General features: G+C 37.9%; 1 protein-coding gene and 1 pseudogene across 1 annotated transcript in view; one reads left to right on the plus strand and one right to left on the minus strand.

Moving 5' to 3' along the window:
- LOC127430094 (FRAS1-related extracellular matrix protein 2-like) overlaps positions 1–7,967 on the plus strand; it is a 143,614-nt gene extending 135,647 nt beyond the window's left edge. The window contains exons 21-24 of the mRNA XM_051679562.1: positions 1,034–1,160; positions 1,855–2,042; positions 2,150–2,296; positions 5,400–7,967. Of these exons, the coding sequence (XP_051535522.1) occupies positions 1,034–1,160; positions 1,855–2,042; positions 2,150–2,296; positions 5,400–5,912 (975 nt within the window). The 3' untranslated portion in view covers positions 5,913–7,967. The remainder of the gene's footprint in view (positions 1–1,033; positions 1,161–1,854; positions 2,043–2,149; positions 2,297–5,399) is intronic.
- A 360-nt stretch (positions 7,968–8,327) lies between these two features.
- On the minus strand, positions 8,328–11,719 carry LOC127429643 (NXPE family member 3-like; annotated as a pseudogene).
- Positions 11,720–12,261: the final 542 nt, after the last annotated feature.

A 12,261-nucleotide genomic window follows, 5' to 3' on the forward strand; every position in this document is an offset into this window, starting at 1 on the left:
TGACCCAGGTGGTCGAGGGGGAGGAGCGCTCGGTGCTGTACATCAGCCGGAAGCTTTCGGCGAGAGAGGTGAGGTACAGCACCGTTGAGAAGGAGTGTCTGGCCATCAAGTGGGCGGTCCTCAGTTTCAGTACTCCTGGGACAGGCTTTCACCCTCTGTTCAGACCACGCCCTGCTCCAGTGGCTCCAACGCATGAAGGATACCAATGCTCGGATCACCCATTGGTATCTGGCTCTTCAGCCTTTTAAGTTCAAGGTGGTCCACAGGCCGGGGGCACAGATGGCTCTTGTGGACTTCCTCTCCAAAAATGGGGGGAGATTACTAGGCAGGCCGGATGGCTCCCTTACCTGAGTCGGGTAGTGGGGGTATGTGGTGGTAGGGGCATGGTTGAGTGCCGGCTTGTGAATGGAGAGAGACATTGGGAGATGAGAATGGTAAGGATCATCACCTGGCAATGATTGTCTCTAACAGCTGTTTGTCATTGTAGTAAGAGTTGGAGATGGATTTAGGAGCGAGTTAGACGGCAGTAAAGGAGACAGAGTTACGCACACACCCGGAGACTGTGCTGTGCCCATGAGCCCCTTTAAGATTATGCTGAAAAGCGTGTTTGTTTTTTTAGAAAAATAAATATTGTTTGTGTTGAATTTGCCGACTTCCGCTTCCTCCTTTCCATTAAGAAGAGACATTCTACGGTGGGACTAATGTGATCAGGGACCTTTTTAACTGTGAACTTGAGCTACTGGGCTTGAGTTACAGTGACTGGGCGACCAAGTTATTTAACATTGTGGCTGACTGTGTGTTGATGCATTTTGGTGTGTGATATTAGAAATTAAACTATTTTGGAAGGTGGTTTGGTTCTAAAACCTACAGTAATGCAGGTTTACATGGCATATAAATCTCTTTTATTCCAAAGATCAAGAAATTTTGATTGGATGACAAATTTCATTCTATTAAGTATTAACTTTAAGGCAGAACACATAACATATACCCCTCTGTTCCTAGTGAAAATTATTGTATCTGTTTTTCACATAAGGTGAGTGACCCAGTGGCAGCCGAGTTCAGTCTTAATACACAGATGATCCTGCTTTCAAAGAGGACTCTCTGGTTGTCCGATGGCTCTATGGGTTTTGGCCAAGAAAGTGAAACTGCTTTCTCAGAGGGTAAACCATTTCAGTCCTTATACATCATCAGATCAATCACATGTAGGCATTTGCAACAAAATTTTTTGATTTGAGTAAACATGTCTAATGAGAATCTTTAGAATTTAAAAAATGCTGTCTCTTGTGGCTTAAAGAGCACCTATTATGGTTTTTAAACATGCCTAATTTTGTTTTAAAGGTCTCATACAATAGATTTACATGCATCCAAGGTCAAAAAACATTTTAATTTGCTCATAATTTAAATTGCAGCATTACCTTTTTTTCCCAGTGTCAAAAACGACTCGTTCAATGATCCGTTCTAAAGGATTCATTCTAAACTCCTCATTTCAGAGAGCCTACTCTGCTCTGATTGGTCAGATGTCCCAGTCTATTGTGACTGATCTACCGCTTAGTATAGTGTTTGAGGGTGGGTCAAAGCTGTTTGCGAGCAGCCAATGAAGGTTAGTACAGGAAGTCTGGAATTACTAACGACTCCTTTCAGGTGTTCAGAATTGGTTCTTTCTTTTGGGAGTCAATAACTATTTTTTAAACTTTGCAGACTTTTTTACATTCACAAACAGCTGTATAACACACTACATGAAAGGTAATATTTGAAAAACCATAATAGGTGCTCTTTAAAATAAAGATTAACAATGGCTATCATTCTTGTACTGCTACTCTCACTAATTTGAGGCTTTCTGTTACTTTTCATCAGGAGATATCATCTATGGCCGTGTAATGGTTGATCCTGTGCAGAATCTTGGAGACTCATTTATCTGTAATATCGAGAAGGTCTTTCTCTGTACAGGGGTGGATGGGTACATTCCAAAGTACAGCCCTGACAACTTTGAATATGGCTGTCTAGCTGACTCACCATCTCTTTTGTACAGATTCAAGATCATTGTAAGTATGGCCATTGTTAAATGCTTTGCTCCTTTGAAGAGCATCCTTGCCTGAGTACTGCAGTCCAGGATCAGCTAACAGTAATTTTGAAATTATTTTGCATTCAGGACAAAGCTCAGCCAGAGACTCAGGCGAGAATATTTGGTAGCATTAGTTTCAATGCTTTCCTTGCTGTAGATGATCCTCAGGCACTTGTCTTGGTGAGGCAGCCAGGCTCTGATGGCTTTAGGCTTGATTCCACTGCTTTGTTTCAGGTAAGTAAGAAGAAGTGTGTTGTAGAAGCTACATTGCAACTTTACTGCATTACAAGTTACTAAGAAAAATAAGTTACATTTACATTTTTTTAAGGGGGCAATAGAGCGGTTTAGGTTGTTGTCCAAAAACCCAGAAGACAGTTAGCATTTTCAAGCCATGGGTGGTTTTATTAAGTTTTATGGGCAGTTTTAAATATATGAGTAAAATAAGGCCTGTGTTTAAAATTACTTGAAGAGACTTTGAAGTTTTGTTGTATAACATAAATTACACACAGTCGTACCTCAGACATCAATTTTGAGGCTACTATGTGTTTTAAAAATGCTTGTTGCTATCAAAATGCTAATCAAGGGCTACAACTACCTTGACCATGGGAGCTATGTACTTTATGAAATGGAAAAGTTCATATTTAGCAATGGGTCTGTAACATGCATTTTTGAAAGACACAACAGCAAAATCCACAATTGAGGTATGACTGTTTGTATTTTATGTCCAAATAAAAAGGTAATTTTAACCACAGATCTTATTTTACTCATAAATTGAATTACACTATTCTAAAACCAATAGGAAATTCCTGAGGGAACCCATGGCGAATTAACCTTCCGGGTTTGCCTACAAATTTAATCACGGCTGAACAGCTCTATTTCTTTTTAAATATATACACTGGTGGCCAAATGTTTGGAATAATGTACAGATTTGGCTCTTATGGAAAGAAATTGGTACTTTTATTCACCATAGTGGCATTCAACTGATCACAATGTATAGTCAGGACATTAATAACGTGAAAAATTACTATTACAATTTGAAAAAAAATGTTCAGAACTTCTTAAACTACATCAAAGAGGTCTCATAAAAAAAATCCCCACATGCAGCAATGACAGCTTTGCAGATCCATGGCATTCTAGCTGTCAGATTGTCCAGATACTCAGGTGACATTTCACCCCATGCTTCCTGTAGCACTTGCCATTGACTTCTAACGCACCTTACAGTCTAGCTGATCCCACAAAAGCTTAATGGGTTTAAGATCCATAACACACTTTTCCAATTATCTGTTGTCCAATGTCTGTTTCTTTGTCCACTCTAACCTTTTCTTTTTGTTTTTCTGTTTCAAAAGTGGCTTTTTCTTTGCAATTCTTCCCATAAGGCCTGCACCCCTGAGTCTTCTCTTTACTGTTGTACATGAAACTGGTGTTGAGCGGGTAGAATTCAATGAAGCTGTCAGCTGAGGACATGTGAGGCGTCTATTTATCAAAATAGAGACTCTGATGTACTTATCCTCTTGTTTAGTTGTATATCTGGGACTTCCACATCTCTTTCTGTCCTTGTTAGAGCCAGTTGTCCTTTGTCTTTGAAAACTGTAGTGTACACCTTTATATGAAATCTTCAGTTTTGTTTTTTTGGCAATTTCAAGCATGTGTAGCTTTCATTCCTCAAAACAATGATTGACTGATGGGTGTCTAGAGAAAGCTGTTTCTTTTTTGCCATTTTTGACCTAATATTGACCTTAAGACATGCCAGTCTATTGCATACTGTGACAACTCAAAAACAAACACAAAGACAATGTTAAGCTTCTTTTAACAAACCAAATAGCTTTAAACTGTGTTTGATATAATGGCAAGTGACTTTCTAGTACCAAATTAACAATTTATCATGATTACTCAAGGATAAGTTGTTGGAGTGATGGCTGCTGGAAATGTGGCCTGTCTAGATATGATCAAAAATGACTTTTTTCAAATAGTGATGGTGCTGTTTTTACACCTGTAATGTCCTGACTATACTTTGTGATCAGTTGAATGCCACTTTGGTGAATTAAACTACCAATTTCCTTCCAAACCAGAATTTTTATTTATTTTTGCAGTCAAAACAGTATTAATCTGGCACAGAAAGAGTATGACAGCATTAACATCCTTCTATTTTGTGAGAAAATTCCTTTTCTCACAATTTTTCTGTTCGGGTCAAAAAAGGCCCAATAGAGTATAGTAGATATACAGCACCTCTCTTTTGATTATAAAAATGAATATTGACATAGGTTTGTTTTTTACACTGAATACAAGCTTTTAAAGTAGCATTTCATCTGGAAACAGCGCCACCTATATGTTATTGGTGGCACCTTTCTTTTACAGTAGATATACAGTCAGACCTTAAATTTAAGTTTTAAAAAAAGCAGATGACTGGAATGCCTACACATTGTATCTGTTTTAAACAATTACAAAATCTTGGTTTATATTCTAAAAGATTTTTATTTCAGAATGTAAATGTCCGTCTGGATGACAAAATAATTGCAAAAAAATCACATGGATTTCCATTCAAATATTTCCATGCATACCTAGGGATATCATAGAGACTAGGGGATGGTCTCTTTTGACTCGGGCCAGTAAATAACCATTTAGTAATGCCCTAGCAACACCATAACAATGCCCTAGTAACTTCTCAAAACACCCTGACATTGCATAAATATGAACAAGTATCATAAGAGAATGCAAAGAATCCAAAAGCATTTTTACCTAATAAAAGATTAAGATTTGTTTTTCACCCTTTTTAACTCTTAAATGGGTCAAAAATTACCCGAACATACTGTAACTTGAGTAATGTAAGGCAAAATTGACACAGAGAGACATTTCTGCTAAATATAACTAATAAAAGTAAAAAACAACCTAATTTATGTAACAGCAGCAGCAACAAAATATTTCAGTGCAAAAAAGATGACATAAAATACCTCACAGGTACTCTTGAATGTTTTTTAAAGTTGTTCATTGGAATGAATCATTTGAATGAACTGATTCCCAAAAACAGAACTGGACAGTTTGAGTGTGCGTTTGATTATTACCTCAGTTCACTCGGCTGTAAAGCTGTGTGAAATAGAAACCACAGTGTTTTATACATTGGAAAAATTAACTCGTTTCTGTTTTTCAAACAGCTGAGCATCTAAGCTTTTGAAAAATAGGCTGCTAAGAAGTCTAGAAAGTTTGTAGCATCACTACTTTTAGTTGGTTACTCCACAACACTGGTAAGAAAGACATGTAGTGTCTAAAACACGACAGCAGACACATTAATAGCGTACATTAAGAAATGTATTACACTCTAACTTTGCGCCTCTTTGTCCAGGTATCAGCGGGACGGGAGTGGTACATTCACACCATTTACACAGTCCGTTCCAGAGACAATGCTAACAGAGGTATTGGGAAAAGGAGCTTAGAGTACCATGTTGTGACAAACACCAATACCTCAATTTCCACCAGACAGTCACGCAACAGAAGGTCAGCAAATGCCGTTCTAGATTTGGCTCAGGAAATTGGTGCTGAGAATAGCCGTGGCACAAACATCTTGCATATTGCACTGGACCGCAGCACTCAAAAACATCCCAACCTTAAAAAGGAACCCCAAGATGAGGGGATTGTACCCAGAGAACTGAACCACGGAGAAACAAGTGACGATCACCTTGTAATAATCATAGAAATCTTGGTCGGACTTCTCTTTACCATACTTCTTATTGTTCTCGCCATTTTGGTTGTGCGATCTAGGAAGGAGAAGAATGTTACTGAGCCCCCCAAAGGCTCCAATAACACAGAGCCTATGAGGATGCAAGTTCTCGATAGCAACGACAGTTCTGAGGTTTAACATTTTTTTTATTTTTTCTTATTTTTTTTTACCTTCTTGTGGACTTTCTTATTCAAATTATTTTTTGTTTGCAAGTGCCTCTTGTTCATTTACTTGGGCACATAAAAGACACATGGTGACAGAGTGGTTACGCTCTACCTCTTCTTGGGATTTTGTCATTCCAAAAGTGTACTTGAAATGAATAAGCACTTCTGTTGTCACTGCTGATAATAATAGTTTGAAGTCAAAGTTTTGTCGATAAAGAGAAACTTTTGCAAAGAGAGAGTTTGTTGTATAGTTCTGCTTTGATTATGGTATTCATCCAAATGAGAGATTTACTTTTTATCCAAAGGTGCTAGTTGAAAGAATGGTATTGCTGAAAAGATGATATTGTATAAATACAGATTGTTTTCCGTAACTAAAGATTGTTAATGGCTTATTAATACTATAAGGCTGAAAGAATCAGATTGTATTATATTACTGGATGGATGATCCATGGGGCAATTGTTCTTTTTCTATTTTTACATTATTTTTTCCACTGCTAATGGTTCTACTTTGCAAATGCAAAAGATATGTACTGTAATACAATAACTAACGTTGAACTAGTGTGTTTTTTTTTTTTTTTTTTTTTTTTGTTGCTATTATTAATTTCCATTTGAGTGAAATTATTTTATTTTTGGCAAAACAAAAGCACATTATTCTTACTATTCTGTTTCTGTATTTTAAATATTTATGGTCACTATCAAGTTTTGGCATGGTTTCCTTTTTTTGTCTACACTTATGTAAAAAATGTATTATAGTGTAAATTCATATTAGATGTTGATCAAATGATTTTGGCCATGTAACATTTCTTTGACAAGACAGAGTAAGCAAATAGAATACCACTTAAGTTGTAACTTTTTTTTTTTTTTGTATGGATATAACTGTAATGACTTTTGTACCTGACTGTGATGCTGATTAGCATGATGTAAAATCACATTTTATGAGATTAAATGTGATATTTGTGAGATTAAAATAGTGTTATGTTGGTCATGCCAAATTCCATACTAGAATAAAAAATGATGCCTGGGGATCTGGAGAATGAGTAAAAAAGTTCTTAAAGCATTAGAATTTATTTGAATACATAAAAAAAACTGTAATAAAGTCCCAAAAGTAAAAGCTATTCATATAATCTTAGTTTCATGAGGTATTTGAATAAACAACAATGTAGAATCTAATTCAAGCCATGTCCACACTAATGTGTTTTCCTGTGAAAATGCATTGATTTTGCTATGTATCTCATCTACTCTAGAATGGTGTTGTCCTGCACCAAAAACTGTGTTTAGAAAATGGAAAACAGAGTTTTCAAATTTCAAAAATAAGTGTGGTTGTGGCATAAGATTTAATCTGCAGCATTTAAAGAATAAATATAAAAGATTTTAAGATTATTGTTATATTACATTGCATTATTTTAGGAACAGGCTACAGTTGCAATGAACTTGTTAACTAAGCAAGTTCAAATACATAAATCCTTTAAATCTCTTACAACTTTATAAAATGTTCTTAGATTTTCAAAATGTAATTTTGAAGAATGTTAAAGTTAAGGAATATGTTCTTATAGCCCTTTTAGCCAAACTCTCTTAACATGTCACTTGTACAGTATATAGAATTTCAACAATTCATGCAAATACAGGTATGGAATTCATCAGTTACTTGGATTTCATTTCACATTATATGGCAAATTATTAACAAACACCGTCATTAGCTGCTTTATTTTTTTAACGGACAAACATTTATTCACTTGTGACTCTCCATTAAGCAGTTACCCAATGCAATGCAAAGAACTCAAAGTATTTATATGGTTGTTATCAGTATTGCCATCTGAAGCTTCAGTTTCTCCCTAATATTACTTTTTTAGCATTTAAGGACATTTTCATTCATTTACAATCTTTTTGTATTTGCTATGCAACTTAAACTATGACTCTTCTTAGCAATATTCATCCCAAATTGTGTTCTGTAAATTGTATTACTGTCTCGTTTCATCATAAATAGTTTTACGGTAGTTGTAGTTGTTTTGAATGGATTGTACACATGTTGATTGTTTATTTGATGTATGCTAATTGTACTCTAAAGCAATCGTCAGTGTTACTAGATTACTCTGTTCTGATTCTAATTGTGGTCAGAAAAAATAAACTTTATATTTCAATAAAAAGACTCAGTGCTCATGGATTAAAACAGCCACAAAATAACGCTTTGAGATTGACTAGCAGAGTAAAAAGATACAATGCAACACACCCGAGAAATGTAAAATAGATTAAATATACTACCCGCAAATCTAGTTATTCTGGTACTGTTGACTTACAGTATAAGGTAACAGGAAGTTAAGGAAATGTAGTGACCTGGACTGACAAAAACATATTTGCCTTGTGATTCATTAGGATGATTTGAACTGACGACTTAATGATGGGAGAAGCTTTCCAAAACTTCATTCTGGGCGAATGTAAGAAACATGTCAATCTCATTTTTGATTATGACAGGGCCTGGATAAATGTTATCTTTGCTGTAGTGATAGGCTGACATTTGCCACACATCCAAAATACACTATATTGCCAAAAGTATTCACTCACCTGCCTTTAGACGCATATGAACTTAAATGACATCCCATTCTTAATCCATAGGGTTTAATATAACGTCAGCCCACCCTTTGCAGCTATAACAGCTTCAACTCTTCTGGGAAGGCTTTCCACAAGGTTTAGGAGTGTGTTTATGGGAATTTTTGACCATTCTTCCAGAAGCGCATTTGTGAGGTCAGACACTGATGTTGGACGAGAAGGCCTGGCTCGCAGTCTTCGCTCTAATTCATCCCAAAGGTGCTCTATCGGGTTGAGGTCAGGACTCTGTGCAGGCCAGTCAAGTTCTTCCACACCAAACTCGCTCATCCATGTCTTTATGGACCTTGCTTTGTGCACTGGTGCGCAGTCATGTTGGAACAGGAAGGGGCCATCCCCAAACTGTTCCCACAAAGTTGGGAGCATGGAATTGTCCAAAATCTCTTGGTATGCTGAAGCATTCAGAGTTCCTTTCACTGGAACTAAGGGGCCAAGCCCAGCTCCTGAAAAACAACCCCACACCATAATCCCCCCTCCACCAAATTTCACAGTTGGCACAATGCAGTCAGACAAGTACCGTTCTCCTGGCAACCGCCAAACCCTGACTCGTCCATCAGATTGCCAGATGGAGAAGCGTGAGTCGTCACTCCAGAGAACGCGTCTCCACTGCTCTAGAGTCCAGTGGTGGCGTGCTTTACACCACTGCATCCGACGCTTTGCATTGCACTTGGTGATGTATGGCTTGGATGCAGCTGCTCGGCCATGGAAACCCATTCCATGAAGCTCTCTACGCACTGTTCTTGAGCTAATCTGAAGGCCACATGAACTTTGGAGGTCTGTAGCGATTGACTCTGCAGAAAGTTGGCGACCTCTGCGCACTATGCACCCCAGCACCCGCTGACCCCGCTCTGTCATTTTACGTGGAGTTGCTGTCATTCCCAATCGCTTCCACTTTGTTATAATACCACTGACAGTTGACTGTGGAATATTTAGTAGCGAGGAAATTTCACGACTGGACTTGTTGCACAGGTGGCATCCTATCACAGTACCACGCTGGAATTCACTGAGCTCCTGAGAGCGGCCCATTCTTTCACAAATGTTAGTATAAGCAGTCTGCATGCCTAGGTGCTTCATTTTATACACCTGTGGCCATGGAAGTGATGGGAACACCTGAATTCAATTATTTGGATGGGTGAGTGAATACTTTTGGCAATATAGTGTATAAACACCAACATCCTGAAAAGCCCATCATAGAATTCTGTCCAACTGTAGGGATTACCAGTCACTGCCTAACAAATCCTAATAAAAACACAGAGAAACTTCACAATAACAGCCATAAACAAACTCTTAACCACCGTTTGTCTAGATTACTGCTCTAAACACTCTGGGCATTCTCTCAACCAACTTCATGAGGTGCCACCTGGGATGTTTTAAAACAGTGTTGAAGGAGTTCCAATGTATACTGGGCACTTTTTGGATATTAATTCTTTAATTAATACAAATATATACACTGGCAGAAGGTTTGGAATAATGTACAGATTTTGCTCTTATGGAAAGAAATTGGTACTTTTATTCAACAAAGTGGCATTCAGCTGATCACAATGTATAGTCAGGACGTTAATAACATGAAAAATTATTATTACAATTTGAAAAAATGTTCAGAACTTCTTAAACTACTTCAAAGAGTTGTCAGCAAAAAATCCTCCATGTGCAGCAATGACAGCTTTGCAGATCCTTGGCATTCTAGCTGTCAGTTTGTCCAGATACTCAAGTGACATTTCACCCCACGCTTCCTGTAGCACTTGCCATAGATGTGGCTGTCTTGTCGGGCACTTCTCACGCACCTTACAGTCTAGCTGATCCCACAAAAGCTCAATGGGGTTAAGATCCATAACACTCTTTTCCAATTATCTGTTGTCCAATGTCTGTGTTTCTTTGCCCACTCTAAACCTTTCTTTTTGATTTCCATTTCAAAAGTGGCTTTTTCTTTGCAATTCTTCCAATAAGGCCTGCACCCCTGAGTCTTCTCTTTACAGTTGTACAGGAAACTGGTGTTGAGTGGGTAGAATTCAATGAAGCTGTCAACTGAGGACATATGAGGCATCTATTTCTCAAACTAGAGCCTCTGATGTACTTATCCTCTTGTTTAGTTGTACATCTGGCCTTCCACATCTCTTTTTGTCCTTGTTAGAGCCAGTTGTCCTTTATCTTTGAAGACTGTAGTGTACACCTTTGAGTGAAATCTTCAGTTTTTGGTAATTTCAAGCATTGTATAGCCTTCATTCCTCAACACAACGATTGACTGACGAGTTTCTACAGAAAGCTGTTTCTTTTTGCCATTTTTGATCTAATATTGACCTTAACACATGCCAGTCTATTGCAAACTGTGGCAACTCAAAAACAAACACAACGAGCCTTATTTAACTAACCAAATAGCTTTCAGCAGTGTTTGATATAATGGCAAGTGAGTTTGTAGTACCAAATTAGCAATTTAGCATGATTACTCAAGGATAAGGTGTTGGAGTGATGATTGCTGGAAATGGGGCCTGTCTAGATTTGATTAAAAAATAAATTTTTCAAATAGTGCTGGTGCTGTTTTTTATATCAGTAATGTCCTGACTATACTTTGTGATCAGTTGAATGACACTTTGGTGAATTAAAGTATCAATTTCCTTCCAAAATGGCAAAATCTGTACATTATTCCAAACGTTTGGCTGGCAATGTGTGTGTGTGTGTATATAAATATATATATATATATATATATATATATATATATATATATATATATATATATATATATATATAATATGCATTGACCATTGAAAGACTGAGTGGCCACCCTCATGCTGATGTCCCAAAATCAGTTTTCAACATTTGATACCATAACCTTCTTACCTTAGGACCGGTGTTAACTGTCTTGATTACAACAGCTGTGCTGGGTGCCCGCTGTAACAATGCCAGAACAGCTTTGCAGATTCTCAACACTCTATGGATGAAAATATCCAGAAGGTATGTGGTGAAGTGGGGCCCCGGATTAAACACAATGACAGTGTGGGGTCCTCCAGCCAGGTCATCAGTATCATTACTGATGTAGTACAAATTAGCAAAAAATGTTTTCAGACACCGCAGAGGACGACCGTGAGCCCTCCAGTGTCAGTCAATGTTGTTCTCCACATCTACTGCTTTGAGCGGCCCTGCCTGATACTGAACATACAGGTACATCCTTTGAAGTTGGTCAATTCAATGCTGCGTCAGTAGTTGACACTATGGGAACTCCACCAGGAGTGGAAATCTCTTAAACCATATAGAATCAATCTATTGGCAGATGGCACGAGATGCTCCGCCCCTCATGTGTGTGTCATCGTGGGCATATAGTCCAGAGCACAGCGGCATTCCATCAGAATTCTTCTACTTCAGGGTCGCAATTTCATCTTGTGCTCTGCAAGCCAGAGTCATCGCTTTGTTGTTCTTCAGCACTTCTTAACAGCAAGTGGATTATTTCTCCCTGTTGCACACCAACGAATTGCCTTTGTATCCTTTGCACTTGTGTATTGCAATTGCATTTTGCATTTTGTGTGTGCACGTGTTTCTTTTTAGCATCCCGCAAAGGAGGATATTTTGGATAACTTAGCTCTCCCCCAGAAGGCAGAGACTGAGCTGCCAGTCAGAACGCAAAGGGCGTGGGCCAAAAAAGAAAATTGTTCTTCAGGAAACTCAATCTGGCAGGAAAGCTTGCTCTGGGCAACATTTAATCTACCCTTCAGTGCTTGATAATGTTCAAG

This window comes from Myxocyprinus asiaticus, chromosome 39, assembly GCF_019703515.2.
Source record: "Myxocyprinus asiaticus isolate MX2 ecotype Aquarium Trade chromosome 39, UBuf_Myxa_2, whole genome shotgun sequence".
In the NCBI taxonomy this organism is placed as follows: Eukaryota; Metazoa; Chordata; class Actinopteri; order Cypriniformes; family Catostomidae; genus Myxocyprinus; species Myxocyprinus asiaticus.